This window comes from Pundamilia nyererei, unplaced genomic scaffold (genome assembly GCF_000239375.1).
Source record: "Pundamilia nyererei isolate P.nyererei 1_Seehausen unplaced genomic scaffold, PunNye1.0 scaffold00067, whole genome shotgun sequence".
NCBI lineage: Eukaryota > Metazoa > Chordata > Actinopteri > Cichliformes > Cichlidae > Pundamilia > Pundamilia nyererei.
The window spans coordinates 1518667-1533948 of record NW_005187468.1 but is presented as its reverse complement, the minus strand read 5'-3'; the positions used below and the strand labels follow the sequence as shown (position 1 = coordinate 1533948).

General features: G+C 38.2%; 1 protein-coding gene across 1 annotated transcript; it reads right to left on the bottom strand.

Annotated features, from left to right (window-relative positions):
- On the bottom strand, nt 1-12952 carry sh3d21 (SH3 domain containing 21). Its single transcript, XM_005736101.1, has 17 exons — nt 12612-12952; nt 11847-12004; nt 11678-11735; nt 10630-10736; nt 9228-9318; nt 9086-9147; nt 8965-9004; nt 8461-8555; nt 8024-8125; nt 7639-7690; nt 5487-5540; nt 5279-5396; nt 4309-4474; nt 2898-2966; nt 2582-2778; nt 938-1001; nt 1-791 (listed from the first exon to the last, which is right to left on the bottom strand). The coding sequence occupies exons 1-17, from the start codon at nt 12613-12615 to the stop codon at nt 759-761; spliced, it is 1470 nt and encodes a 489-aa protein (XP_005736158.1). The 5' UTR covers nt 12616-12952; the 3' UTR covers nt 1-758.
- Between the last annotated feature and the right edge of the window lie 2330 nt (nt 12953-15282).

Here is a 15282-nt window from a genome sequence, read left to right as displayed (position 1 = left end):
TCCTTTTTTCCCCCTCTTAAGGCACTATCCATTAACATGAGCCACTCGCTTAAATCTTAAATGTTAACACAGTTACTGTTTGGATGAAGAATGTATTTCTTTCTTCTATTTTTCCTTCTCCAATGTGAGGTTATTTTGCCAGGGCATTTCCATAAATCCCAGCAATCACAGAAAAACTTAACACCTTATGTAAAAAAAAAAAAAAGTCAAAGAGGGCCCCCTAGTGGATCTTTGCAACATTACATTACATTGCATAAATTCACTAACATGGCATGGTTTGGACAGTAGTATCTCACTTGACATTCAGGTAACAAAGCCCATTATGATGATGTAAATTATCCTTTAGCTCTTTGTAAAAGACTTAACAATATTTCCTCCTATGTACAGCTGCATATATTACAAATTCTGATATTAAAAATAGCCTAACCTGTAATCCACAATAAAAGTAATAAAAAAGAAAACATGTAAAACAGTAATTTGCTTCCAGGCGTACCCAACTGAGGACCTGTATGAGATTTCTGGCATTCCAATATCAAACAGCATGTTACTTAAAAGTCTTCTGGAGGATCTGGTTCTTTTGCTCCATTATAGGAGTAGCTTGATATTAACTCCAGCTATACTGTTTAGGGAGGGGTTTTTTTGTTGTTTTTTTTACTTTCTCAATGTCAGAAAAAAATGTTCATTTTCTGAAATTTGCAGTCCAAGAGCTCGCATGGCACAGTGTCAGACAAGCAGCTTAGTCACAGTCTGTGTTGGGATTATTGCTTCATTCTCAAACTCTGCACTTCCTCCTGTAAGAAACAACAACAAAAAGAACCCTTTTAAACAACTGATTATACTGCGCTCGTGATCTTGGAACCACAACTGCTGCTTATTTTTTTCACCCATTATGCAGCAGGCAGTAAGTAATAACACTCACAGAAGTCAAGACACTGACCTGCAATGCTAGTCTTTTGTTTCTTTCATCCCTCAGTTCTTCTTTCACTTCCTGCATGTCTCGCCTTATAAAAAGAGACAAAGAGAACAAAATGAGGAGGTTGGAGATGCTGGTAAGTCTAAATAGGTCAACAACACTGTGCAGTGCCAGTCAAGATAATAATACATTTAGAAAGTTACTTCTGTAGCTCTAACAGGAAAGACATTTATTTTAATAGTTTAATTTTATTGAACTATTATGGTAATATAGGTTTTTGCAGATATGCTAGGGTATTGGTGTGGGTGCAATTTATGTTAAAAACAACAACAACACACAAACCTCAAAATCTGGTACTCAGATATGCAAATGTTTTAAAATGTTTGTTTTTGTAGATGCAGCTGTCTAAGTGAAAGTCTCTTTTTTGTCTCCCTTGGGAGAAATTGGGGTTACACTACACAAACCCATTGCAATCTTCCATACACCACAAAAATAATGAAAACATACAGGGATTATTTAAAATGGGTAAATAAATAAATAAATAAAAACATTTATTCGCTAAAAAAACGCCTGTTTGATGATCCAAACTGCACAGGTTAATGACTAACTCGAGTTTTTACACACATACGTCTCAGCAATAAAGGACTTCTGTAATATTTTTACAAACTATCACTCGCTATACTTTCTGAAAACACACGGAGGTGTGAATCTTAAACCTAAAGCAGTTTAAGATTTCATTGTAGTCAAGCTTGCAACTGCAGCCACAGCCATGACCCGCCCCATTCAGCAGTTTCATACTTGAAATCACCAGGTGTTATAGTCGGTGGTATGTTTGAGCTTGTGAGTCTGAGCTCAGAGCAGACAACACCTCAGATTTACAGACAGATCGCCACATGCCTTTGTAGGTCTACCATAGCAGCCAAGCAGGAAGCTGCTGGATCAAAATGTTTAGCTGCATCTATTAATAACTGTGTAGGCATTTACAGACCTATGCATGCATTATGCACACACTGATCTTGAATATACATTCACTAATATCAGTTGCATTTAGAAAATCTTTTTATACGTTTAGAAAACTGATTACACAAACACGGCTTGAGATACAGTTACAGAAGTCTTCACACACATCCCATTAGGATTTGTGTATTTGCCTGTAATTAACATATACTGTCAAAGGTTTTACTGGTATAATGCAAAACGTTCAGCTACTGACTAGGGAACAACAGTAATTTGAGTTTCAAACTGATGGTTGGTGAGTTCAAAAGGCTTAAGAAGATCACTGATCAGGAAATGAAATGTCTACAGCTCTGCAGAGTGTGGCACATGTTTATCACTCAGGCTGCTATAACATTTCAGATCAAGAGATACGAAAGAGCTGTTGAGTCAGGCTTTTTTTGTTTGGAAGGGAGGGGGGGTTTCCTATGATGGAACATGCACAGTTACATTCATTTGTATTTCTCTGCTAGGTTTGAATTACTCACTTCCTGTGTATGTTTGTGCTACAAGGCATCTTTCTTTTTTTATTTTAGAAGAGGGTTAGCTGAAATGTAATGAAGATCTTTTTTTTTACAAAATTGTCTTAATTTTGTAAAGTAACTTTAGGCCTGTCATAAACCTGTCATGTCTCAGGTTTCAAACATGGCTACAAAACAAGTGAGTTGTACTCACTCCTGTCGTTTCTCAAGCAGCTCCAAAGTCATCCTGAGCTCTTTGATCTCAGCCTGCAGACTTTCCACAGTTGGCTCGTCTTTAAAGGTCACAGTTTTGTTATCTACGAGAACTTTGGGTGGCGCTGGTCGAACTGGAGGTGGTGTCTTGGGTCGAAGATCGGGCTTTGGAGGGGTGGGCAGAAGATTTTCTGTTGTCTGAAATGATTTTAATTGTCAAAAATATTACTGCACATTTTCCTACATAGAACAACTTTTTGAACTCAAACTTATGTGATTTCATTCATATTTCACCCAGAACACAGAGTGTTACAAACCTTTTGCAAGCCAGCCAGTATCTCCGTTTCAAACTTTTTTGGTTCTGCATCTGTCTGGTCCGTGGCGCTCTAGCAGTACAAAGGAAGAACAGTCAAGTTTAAATGTCAATCATTGCTAATAGTCATTCTTCACAGCATGCCTTAGGATTTCTGGTTTTTCAGCTTTGCATGATTAACAGCTAGGTGGGTTTTTTGGGCGGTCAAGTACAAGCTCGCTTTCTCTTTCTTCTAATTCTTTCATTTTTTCCAGATGAATTGTTATGACCAAGAAGTCATTACAAGTCTTCTTAGTCAGTGAGCAAGAGGGCTGTCCATAAAAACTGGTCACTTTTCTGTAAAATTGTCTTCTGACAGCGTCGGGAGAATCTGATTGGGACCATGTGTAGCATACATTAGGAGATGGTCCCTTTCAGAAACTCTCAATATGCAGAGCATGAACCAAAATACATGAATGGAATAACAGTTAGCTGCCCTAAAGTCACAACTGCACAAATCAGTGCAACCGGACACAGCATGGACTTTAAACCAGGGAGGTGGCAGAGTAAAGACTGTTTATTGTACTCTCAAATGATATCAGATATCGTTAGCATTCCCATGTACACCTCCATGGGGTACTGTCTATAAAGGTTCAGGGCTTCATGAGTGAAGATGGTCTCAAAACATAACAACAACACAAGTGTGAACTGCAGAGGCACAAAGTTAATAACATTATTATTATTAGTAGTAGTAGTAGTATTATGGGCTTATGGTATATTATTGCTAAAAATGGTTCTAATCCCAACATGGACACAATATTTATAAGAATCACTAAAACTATTAAGGACTGTTTCAAACAACTGTGCTTTAACTGACTGCACAAAATTAAACAGAAAACTGATAAACCTTTGATTCATCTGCAGAAATATTGGTTAACACTGTATCAATACCCAGAAAAATACTTGATACCCAATACCATTTTTGATGCCACAGGAGCAAAAAAATCCCTCAAACCCCCAAAACCAGAATGAAGATTAGAACAAGAGCAACAATAATATCCATGTTCGGGTTGTTAGAATGGAAGCTTTTTTGACTTCTCAAAATTCCTCCAGGTGTTTATTCTTGTAGTCTTGTAAATGTCAACTGCTTCAGCTGCTGGTAAGGGGAGGGCCTGTGTGGACGCCTGCATGCAGGTACTGTGTAAAAGTTGTGTGTCGGCAGAAGGAAGCAAAGACGACGCTGTCCGCATCAATACTGTTGCAAATGAGTATCTTATCTGACAGTCGTTTTTAGTATTGAGAATGACTTGTTTTGACAACCCTACTCATGTGGGTATGTAGGTTATAATTTGAGTGTTTCTTGTGAAGCTCTTCACATCTGTGTTATACACACTGCCACACAGATCGATCGGTATTGGTCGCTAATGCGGACATACTTGTGCTGCTATGGGGAGTCCTGACGGTGGTCTCCTCTGTGGAGGTTTGGCTCTGTTTGCTGTGGGATGGCTCAGCTTTTCAGTCGGCAGTTCCAATCCATCAAACTCGTCAGTCTCCTTCTCCTCCGGTTGTTTCGGTGGAACAGTAGCCGCATCACCATTGATTCTACAGAAAACAACAATATACCTTCGAATGAACACTTTTTTAAAAATTACAGACAAATAAAAAAAGAAATCTATTGATGTGAAGAAATACTGACGCAGAGGGTTGGAGAGTTTTTATGTGGTTTCTGGTTTCCTGATTAGAGTGGGTGCTGGTGCTAGTGCAGGTGCAGGTGCAGAGCATGGCAAATGAAGTCTTGAAAAATCACTATAATATTCTCTGTATTCAGAGTTACTACTTAAGTTTTATAACATTTTAAATGCTGGTTATAACTGATGTGTTTGTTGAAAAATCAGCCTGGCTGTAAAAGCCTTGTGGGATAAGCTTAGATAAACATGAAGGAGGAGTCTTAAAAAAGCTGAAAAAGGCAAATTTGCACGGAAACGCTTTTCAAAAGCGTGTTCTTCTTCTCAAGACGGGCCTGTTTTTGTTTTCTCAATTTTGTGTGTGTAAGGCTGTTTGTGAGCGATTGCTCAGGAAACAGGAAATGGGCTGCTCTCGTCTGTTTCGGCCTGATCTGACTCATCCCACAATTTCCACTGAGCCACTAAATGTCAGGCATCCTGGCATTCTTCTTTAAGGAAACCATAGCAACTGGTGGTTGCAACCAAAAACCTTTAACATCTAAATGCTCCACTGTTGGTGCCAGACCAGAGAGGAGAAAGTGTTCCTGACATTTTCTGAGGGCCTATTTGCTTTAGAAAGGCTGCATATGAATAACTATTCTGGTCAGGTCTCCAGAAAGTGGTTTCACATGGAGTTACAAGTAGTGAGAAAGAACATCACAGACGCTTCTGTAAAACTCACTTTGGTAAAACCTTGTTCGGCTTGTCTTTGACTGGAGGTGGGCTGGGTTTGATGATGGGTGGAAGTTTAACTTTGGTTGGAGGATTGCTTCTTAGGTCTTTAGGCTCTGGTTTATCATCTGCGAAACAAAATCATCACATTAGTCCACAGCAGGATTTTTTTAAGATGAATTAGTACAAAAATAAAAGCATCTACCATCTCTACCTACTTGTCTTTGTTGTTGTTGGACCGACTTTCTCCATTGCTGATTCCTCTGTCTTTACTGCAAAAAACCCCCCATTAAATTAAATTTTACCGCTGATCACTAGTTGCATTTGTCACACAAATATAACAAGTCCTCATTTAAAATGCTCAAGGCACTTTATTTAGTACGGCCATAACAATGGCAGCACAGACAAAAGCAGTGATGTCCTACATTGTGCTTTTGTCAGGAAAAAAAGGTCTTATCAGACATTTGCAGTTTCGCTGAAAGTTCTCTTGATCAGCAGAGCATTTCCCAGATGTTTTTCTCTGTAGCAGAATGAGTGAATGAGCGTGCTGTCGCTGTGCTGTGCAGGGCATGCATGCTGAGCAAACATGCCATTGTTTAAATAATACTGTATTTGCAAGTGTGGCTTCTCCTGATTTTGATTCTGATTATTCAGCCCTCAGTTTGTGATAAAAAGTGCATGACTGTTTTGCAAAGAACTATAAGACTGTCCAAAAAGCATTATGGTGTAGAAAAATGCTAATGGTGTTCAAATGTAAGTGGCGAGTGGCGTGTTATGGAAAAGATATGCACGTAATTAGAGCAAATCAGGTAACAGCTAGATTTAGTAGTGATGCAGTTACAGTTCCCAGGTCTTAACTGGCACTGGCACTCTGGGTCATCTCATATGAAACAAATACAGCCCGTAAGAGGACTTACCTTGGAGAGAGGTTAAATCATTAAAGTTATGTGACAGATCTCTGTTTGTCATGCAAGTGAAGTGATTATTCTCAAACAGATAAGATGAGCTGTGTGGTTACAGGCCTGCTGAATGAATGCAATCTAAGAAGTAAAACTGCTCCAATGCAAAGACCTCAAGAAATAGGACAAAAAAAATATGTTGCTTTAGTCTTAACATCAAACTCAGACATCTATAACGGATCGGATGAAAACACAGGAAGCCTACCTTGAGTGTTATGCAACGCATTGTGCAACATTCCCCTCGTAAATAAACCATCCACAGAGCAGAAGAAGCTCAAGTGCTGCTTGTTGCTGGTAGTGGAAATCTGTGACAGAGCTCTCATCTGTCCCCCACCCCCTTGTTTCCTCCAAGACTCCTAAACTATGTCACATGACCAGTTTAACCATCCCCCATCTTACTACGGTCTGAGACTTCCTGTGAAAATCTTTCAAGTGATACTGTGTGGAAATGATGAGTACAATTTGGTACGAGGCTGCACTGTAATTCTCATAGTACTGGTGCCACTTCCTTTGGCCTTATTTTCACCTGCCTATTTAAGTTTCAGTGAGGGTGCATATTTTGAATCCTTTTAAAAAGCTGTCTGGGCAGACACTTTTGATGCTACAAAACAATTTCCACGAACCACATCCTGCTGTGTGATTCATAGATTAAATTTCTACCTCTTCGAAATTCAAAGGGTGCATTACTGGGCAGTCTCTTCTTTAAAACTGTTTAAATACAACAGCAATACTTAATTCAGTATAGAAATCTTATATTATATAAAATCAAAACTCAGTCAACAGAAAATATTAGATTTCAGACTAAACTAAAAAAGTAAAAAAGTCAATAACTGCTGTGATTGATCGCTAACGTTATCTTCTAAGGAAAAATCAGGATCCAGGTTGCCAGAATTTGCTGCTCTTTTGCATTTCTTTGTGATGAGTTTTCCCTGCGTGGCCCCATTTGTGGGTTAGAGAGTTTATACTGTGTGCTACAGGGCAGAGTGTTTAAATCTGTTTAACCTCCTTCACATGGTCACAAGATGAAAACGTTTCATATCTACTGTAAATGTTACTAGGGCGTCTGATAAATCGCTATGTGGAATGCATGTAATCTCAAGAAATGTTCAAATAGTTCCTCTGACTTCAGGGTATATTTTTCCCGCTACGTCTTTATTTTCTCATAGATAATAATTAAAAAAAAAAAAAAACTTTTATATTATTGAATTATTATGTAACTGTGTAAATGTTGACCTGCCTAACCCATCACAGGCCAAACAGTCAGCACACTGCCAAGCAAAACACTGCTGCAGTCAGAAATTCCGACTTGGTCGTGAACCTCTAAATGTCAAGCTCCACATCATACTTTCAAAGAGCTTCAACCACTGTGCTTCTCTATTTGATCAGGGAAACATTCATGCTGTTCTCTTACCTGAGAGTTTCTTGGAGTTGTTGCGTGCAGGTGGTTGGCTTATGGTCCCCGTCTACAGGAGGAAAAAGAAATGAAAAAGTAAGTTTTCTGGTACTCCATGTGCCTTGTACTCTGCCCCATATTCTACACACTGTTTCCACAAATGGGAAATTTCAGTGAGTAACTCCAAAGCAGACGGTATTTAAAGACAGTACTGAGTCACTGAATACTGGTTGCAGACATGCTAAAATAGACATAATGTATTTTATTTTTAAAGGACATTTTAAAATGACAAAAAAGTATGCATAGCATCAATTACTCCGAAGCATGCCCATGGTTTCATTGCAGTGCAGTTAAACTCCAGTCCAACAGGGTTATGTTTGAGATTGTGTTTTTGTCCACTCACTTGCAAGCTGTTTATCGGTGAAATCACCATGACAAAGTTATCAGGAAAGAAGCCGCACCGGCCGTTTAGCTCTCCCTCCCACCAGCCTTCATCTGCTGTTTCCTTTAGATGGTGATTAAAGAGTCATTTGAGAGAGGTTAAAACAAGCTTCTGTCCTTAGGGATCTGAAATCTCTGAACCTAAGGTCATCAAAAAGTCAAGCAGATCACGACGTGTCAACACGAAGTAGCTATCTCGAATATTTTTTCCTTAGCATGTCTGGAGTGCCACATTTCTGTCCTTAAGCCTAGTCAGTCTTGAAAGTGACACAACTGGTTTCTCTGGAAGAACCATATGGTACATTTTAAGAAAGCAAATTATCCAGGGGAATTTATTAGTCTGTCATAAGCGTGACAGCATAGAACAGCTGATAAAAAAATAAAGAAGTGTGCTCAAACCTTGTTCAGTATCTTAACAACATCTCCTTTTTTCAGCTCCAGCTCATCCTCTGTTTTGGCCTTGTAGTCAAACATAACTTTGCAACACTCTATAGCTGAGGAGATACGGTGTTAAGAGATAACATGATTATTAACTTTGCAGAAACCGTCGTACGTGTGAGGAGGTTTCACTAGTGATGACTAATTCTATCCACCCTGAAACAACACTAAATCAAAGAACAGCAAAGATTACAAAAGACTGTAATACTTGAGGTAAGTTATAAACCTTTAACCCTGGAAGATCGCTCACTTTGATGTCTTTGTGAAGTAGTAAATCAAGGAATATTGCTGTTAAGTATTTTGGTTTGACCCCACCCATAAAGGTAAAAGTACAAGAATTTACCACTTGTCCTACTGACGTTGTATACTAGTCTAGCAGCTTTTAAAATGCTGTTCAGAAATAGAACCAGTGTCTCATGTGAGAAAGCTAGCATGTGATGTAAATGTATAAAACTCTGAACTTACATTTTTTTGCTTTGTTCCTAACACTTGCCCTCTGAGTTATCTGAATGGGAACAAAGACAGCATTAAGTAAAAGGAACACAGCTCATACATATTTAAGAAAAGTTTTTCCACTGTTACAAACCTCCTTATTGAACACAGCGTCAGTGAGTTTTGGTCTTGCCTTGCCCTCATTGTATTTTACATCTGTTCAGATGAAAAATGTTAAAAGTTATATATGAAAAATGAAACTATAAAAAACTCTGTTAATTGACTTTGCCACCAACCTTTGGGAGAAATGAAAATTTCTTTGACAAAGTTTGATGGAAATGCTCCTAGTTTGCCATTTTTCACCCCCATCCACCATCCATCTTCAATCTGTCATGCAAAGTAGGTCATGAGCCATCAAAAGTCACAGGTTATTATATATTGTACAGAAAAACAAGTTCTACAATCTCTATTGTCATTGGTTGGCGCTATTAAACAAATTAATGAGAAAACTAAAATCTACTGAGAAGTCAAGGAGACTTGCTAACAGCCATAACCCAGAAAAATTAATATTATTTTACTGAAATCGGTACAATACTCTTAGATTTCTTGTAAATTGTGGATACATTCAGCCATCAGACCCACAACCATCTTATCTGTTTTAATTCATTTTATTTGATTATATTATCCGTCTGTTCAGCACTTTGGCTGACACTTGATGTCTTTTAAATGTGCTATTTAAATAAAGATGACTTGACTACTACTCAACATCGCTTAAGCTAAAAATATGTAAAATTACAAGTAAATAGCTGCACTACCACCTTAGGTTTACATGAAATATCATCTTGTGGTGCATTCCAGACACTTGATCGGCCTGTTTAAGGTGTCTGACGAATGATCCTCAGAACTGCCAGGACTAGTCTGATCAGTTCACATGGGATTTCAGAAAACGTATGCTTGCTGTGAACTATGAGTTTAATTATTAAAAAAAAGAAATCGATCAAATAAAGCCATATTCAAATCTTTGTTTATTTACCCAAAGAGGTTCAGGCTGAGCAAACACATCGACAACACCCTGATTTACATATCATCGCTATAGTGCAGGGTTCTGACTACAGGGCAGCTTCAGGAAGTGACAGGAAAATGTCTCACTTCTCAGCAGCTGCTATATCAGGTATTCACTATCATGTCAGGTATATATCAGGTATATACCTGCTATATCAGGTATTCACTATCTGTCATTTTCACCAGCCACAACCTAGTTATTTTAAGCCCATAATCTACTGCTAACATTTGACTCACAGTTTGGTATTTAGAGGCCAGATATGGTAAATGGTAAATGGCCTGCATTTGTATAGCGCTTTTCTAGTCCATAGGACCCCAAAGCACTTTACACTACATTCAGTCATCCACACACACATTCACACACTGGCGATAGCAAGCTACACTGTAGCCACAGCTGCCCTGGGGCGCACTGACAGAGGCGAGGCTGCCGGACACAGGCGCCACCGGGCCCTCTGACCACCACCAGTAGGCAAACACGGGGTTAGTATCTTGCCCAAGGATATTTGGCATGCAGCCAGGATGCAGCCTGGGATCGAACCACGACCTTCTGATTAGTGGCTGACCTGCTCTGCCACCTGAGCTACAGCCACCCACCCGATATAAGTGTGAAAACCATAAGGGTGATAAGAACTGTACCTCCCTGACGATCTCTATAGTCTCGCCAGCAACCAGCTCCATTTCGTCTTCATTCACGGGACTGTAGGGAAACAGTACCTCACATTTTCTTGTCGGTTTCTTTTTTGCTAAAATAAAGAAAGAATTGTCAGACAAAGTAAAGTTCATAATGTTCTTCTAATGAAAAAAAAAATGGAGCTCTTTAACAGTGTCTTTGGGCTAGAAAGCATTGTTATCAAGTTTCAACAGGAAAGTGCTAAGATTGCATAGCTTGGAGCAATTATTCACGTTCTGAGCATGTCTGTTCCCACAAAGTCCAATTTTTTTTTCTCTACAGCTGAATTAGATATACTTTGCATTGCAAGGATGTGGTAAATGTCAAGAGCAACCTGTTTTGAATATTATTGTAATAAGTATTTTTTCTGTATTGCTGTGATGGCTCGTTTTGTACCAAGAGTCTTTTTTTTAGCAGGAACTTTACTTAGAGTCGTTTTAAATGACGCTGCATTACCAGCGTGGTTAATTTGGATCTTTTGCACACAATTGGACTATTCTAAGTTAGTGATAGCAGTGTTTTAGAAATTCCTTTTATTTTACAACAAAGCAGTTGCTCATATTTTAATTGTAATGTGCATCCTTCTCTAACCCAACCGGTCGCAGCAGATGGCCGCCCCTCCCTGAGAAGTTTCTTCCTGTTAAAGGGGAGTTTTTCCTTCCCACTGTTGAGTGCTTGCTCATAGAGGGTCATATGGTTGTTGGGTTTTTTGTCTGTATGTATTATTGTACGATCTGCCTTGCAATATAAAGCACCTTGAGGCAACTGTTGATGCTGTACAGCTGAATTAATATTGAAGTGAATATTGCATTTATTCATTAGTTTTCTATCATTTTTTTTTCCTTTTTTGGAAAGCAAAGTCATTTCATAATTGCGTTGGATTTCAATTTTAAATCATCTTTAAAAACTGCTTTAAATGCTTTCTGATTAAAGCGTCTGCCACTCCTGTCCTGCTTTTTAAGGTTATGACGCTAAAGAACAGAAAGTGCTGATAATACAAACTCTGCATTTTACTTGTTCTAATGCTTCGTGGTTCCATCTTGCTCTCTCCTCTCAAATAGACTGGGACCTCCTGTTAAAACCAAGTAAGTCATATTTTACACATGTTGCACGCAATGTAGATGAACACAAATATATCCATAGCAAATAGTACAGTACTGTGGACAGTAAAGCCTTGGCAGACCTGGACAAAGTTGGCAGGAAAGATGCCTTTCTTCCCTCTCAGCTCCCCATGCAGCCATCCTTCCTCACTGGCCTTGGTGACATTTTTGACCACATCCCCCTCCTTCACTGTGAGCTCGTCGTCGGAGTTGCTCTCAAAGTCGATTAGCACCAGCACCTCTACAGCGCATCCGTAAATGGGGCAGAAAATTAGATTCTTTGGACAAAGGCTGGTGTAACTTGTCTCACAAGTGATGTGTCCTGACATCTTAAAAAACCAAGACAAACCCCTAAGCAGTGGAGGCTAGAAACAAATATGAGCTTGAATGTGGATTATTACAGTTAAAATGCTTAGTTTTCATTTATCACAGAGAAGTGAAACAACTATTCGTGTTGTCACTATTTTCCTGAATATAAAGAGAACTTTAGAGATTCTTAAAAGAACTGAAAGTGTGGCATTGTTATCTTGGATGTATGTAAAAACAGGTTTTCTCTAATTGTTTAGCAAACACAAATCTCGTAGATACAGTCTGTGCAAGAGCTAGAACGTACACACTCTAGTATCTGTAGAGTAAGGTTTCGTATTTTTGCATGCCTGTACATGTCAGGTACAATACATAAATTCTTGGAGGAGCATTTCAAGCAGATACAAATCCATTAACTTTTGTCAGTACTTTGCAGCTTTTCTTTACCACTGCCACGAATTCCCAGCAAAAAGGCAACTGTTAGTCAAAATACTCAGACATGACGTTGGTTTATTAAGAAAAAACTGATAATGCTGACTCACCCATAGTTGTCCTTCATTCGATCTCCCTTTGATTTGAAGCAGCAAACAAACTCTTTGAGTAGAAGGAGAACTGAAAGAGTGTGGCTGTGTGTGTAACGCTGCTCGATATGGCAACGAAGGACCTTCTTCCTACTTGTCAAACATTAACATTGAGCAACTTTTCCTGCGGCTAGTCATGCTAAATCAACAGCAAAAAGTAGGAGTGGGTCAGACAGTCAAGAGAGAGAGAAGGAGGAGAGAGAAAATAAGGCAGAAGAACAGGTAAGACAGGTTTCTAGTGAAAGAGTAACTCTGATAAGTGAGACTTATGAGAATGACAGCATAATTAATGTGCAGCAAGCAAAACATTTGCCTATGCAAGTTAGACTTTATGAGCCACACAAGTGCATTTTACTTCCAGTCAGCTGTACTGTCATTTGTACTGCCCCACCCAATAATCTCAGGCTTTCCCAGAAGTTGAACCAACTCAACTAAACCATAACCGTAAATGTGTTTGTAGTAATAATTTTGTAGTAATAATAACGTTTTTACCCCATAAGGTTAAGTGGCAGGAGATTTACAGCAAACAAGGGTTACAGCCAAAATATACTGTGATTGCTTTTTATATAATGTAAGTTAGTTGCATTAACAAAGACCCTTATCTTTTCCTTTAACTCAGTTAATAGGTCACTGGCTTTAGTCAACAGACAAGATGAGCTCCATTACTTCCTTAGTTTCCATTTTGAATGTTGCCAAACAAGTCAAGTTATCATTATTTCCAACTTTTAAGATTTCACTTAGACCAGTTACAATAGGGAGTATGAGATGCACACTATCCAAATGTTTAGGGAACGTTTTGGACGAATATCCCACTCTAGCCAAGCCTGGGAGGTATCTGATCAGTCACTATTTAGCAGTGTGACAAAGAGCTCCAATATGCAACCAAATAATACAAAAACACCATGAGCAATAGGAAGAAACTGGGCAGATGGAGTTAGGCTTTGTTTGTAAAGAATGTTGTATTAACCTAATCATTGAATGACAAATATCCAGAGTATTTAAAACATCCTTACTTTATATTTAGTGCCTTAATATTTTTTATTTCACTGTAGTGGTGAAAAATGAATCAATTAGTACAAACTGACAATTTTTACTTGGTGAATCCAGTCACTTTTGACTTCAACCTGCTCTGATACAGTAATTGGTTGATAGGTGTTTGGTTGAATGGGATGTGCACAGGCACACTGTAGCTATAGGCTGTGTTGTTTATTCAACTCCCAGTGACTTACAGGGATTTGATTGCTTTGATTGAAGCAGGTGATTTTGGCCTTTAGTCAACAAAAAAAACAAACCATGGGTTGTAACCAAATCGGCTCCACCCTGATACACTCTTACCAATATTATGAAAGTAAAGTGCAAAGTGTGGTTCACTCATAGCACACAAACATAATATTTTTAGGCCACACCGACATAGGTACTTCTTATTGATTCATGAGCCAGCCTAAGTATGTTTAAGAGCCCCATGGTGTGTGGACCCTGGGAGCACCATCATTTCCATAGACAGTGGTAAATAAAGATAACCTAAAAGACTGTAAAGATGCTTTTTAATTAAAGACACATACAGACAAATGTCAAAGTAATCAGTGTTTCTTTAATTTACAGTCTCTAAGAAAACAAAAACAGTGACCACAACTATTTAAAATATGCAATATTCCCTAAGAAGTCAACCTTAAAATTTTAATCTGTAGGCCTATAACATACGCAAGTAAGACCAGTGCACCCACAGCAAGGTATACTTGTACTTGCATAAATGAGCCTAGAAACAAATAACATTGATATGCACAGAATAAACATTCCTGTTCTGTTTTACAAACTTGGATAGACTCTATACTAAAAATTTTAACTACTTCTCTCATTGCTTTAACAGTTGCACACAGTTAGTATCACTGCTAAAACCTGTTTGGTTAAATAAAAGCTTGCAAACATAAAAATGACAATACAATCTATAGCAGTGAAAACAAATTCTCTGTTACAATCGAAGTCAGAATCCTGCGTGGCCAAGTACAAATACCAAAATTAAAGTCTTTGCAGAAAGAAAATCACTATCGATATTATACACTAAAGTGGTATCCAAAAACAAGCTAAAGCTACTATTCGGATAGTAAAATGTTTCACAAGCTTGTTAAAAGGCTTTTAGCTAGTGCTGTAAAATGGTTGTATGCTTTATAGTGACAGACTGCAGGGCACAATCTATGACCCTGTGCAGTTTGGTCCCATTGTCAGATCAGTGTTATTTCTGCCAAATTGGTGTTTTATGTCATCACCAACAACATACTTATTGCTGAGACATAGCTCAGAAAAACATAACATATAGTCACTGTTTGCAAATTAAATTAGATTTTAATATATTTGCAGTACAATAATTTATCTTGTTGCCTAACTGATTTGATCAAAAATGTGCAGTTCTTTTTTGTGTTAATTCAAAATTGCAAGTTATTTTCTAACCATCCTAACCAAAAAAGTGTAAATATTAATATAATGCTGCGTGAAAGAGATTTTAATTTACCAAAATAAAGCAAAAGCATAAACCTTTAAACTTGACAAGAAACTGCATTTCACTCTTAAACAGCGCTTTTACTAGTCTTGATGTAGGAAATATGGAAGCCCGTTTCCGCCACTAAAAAAAAAAAAG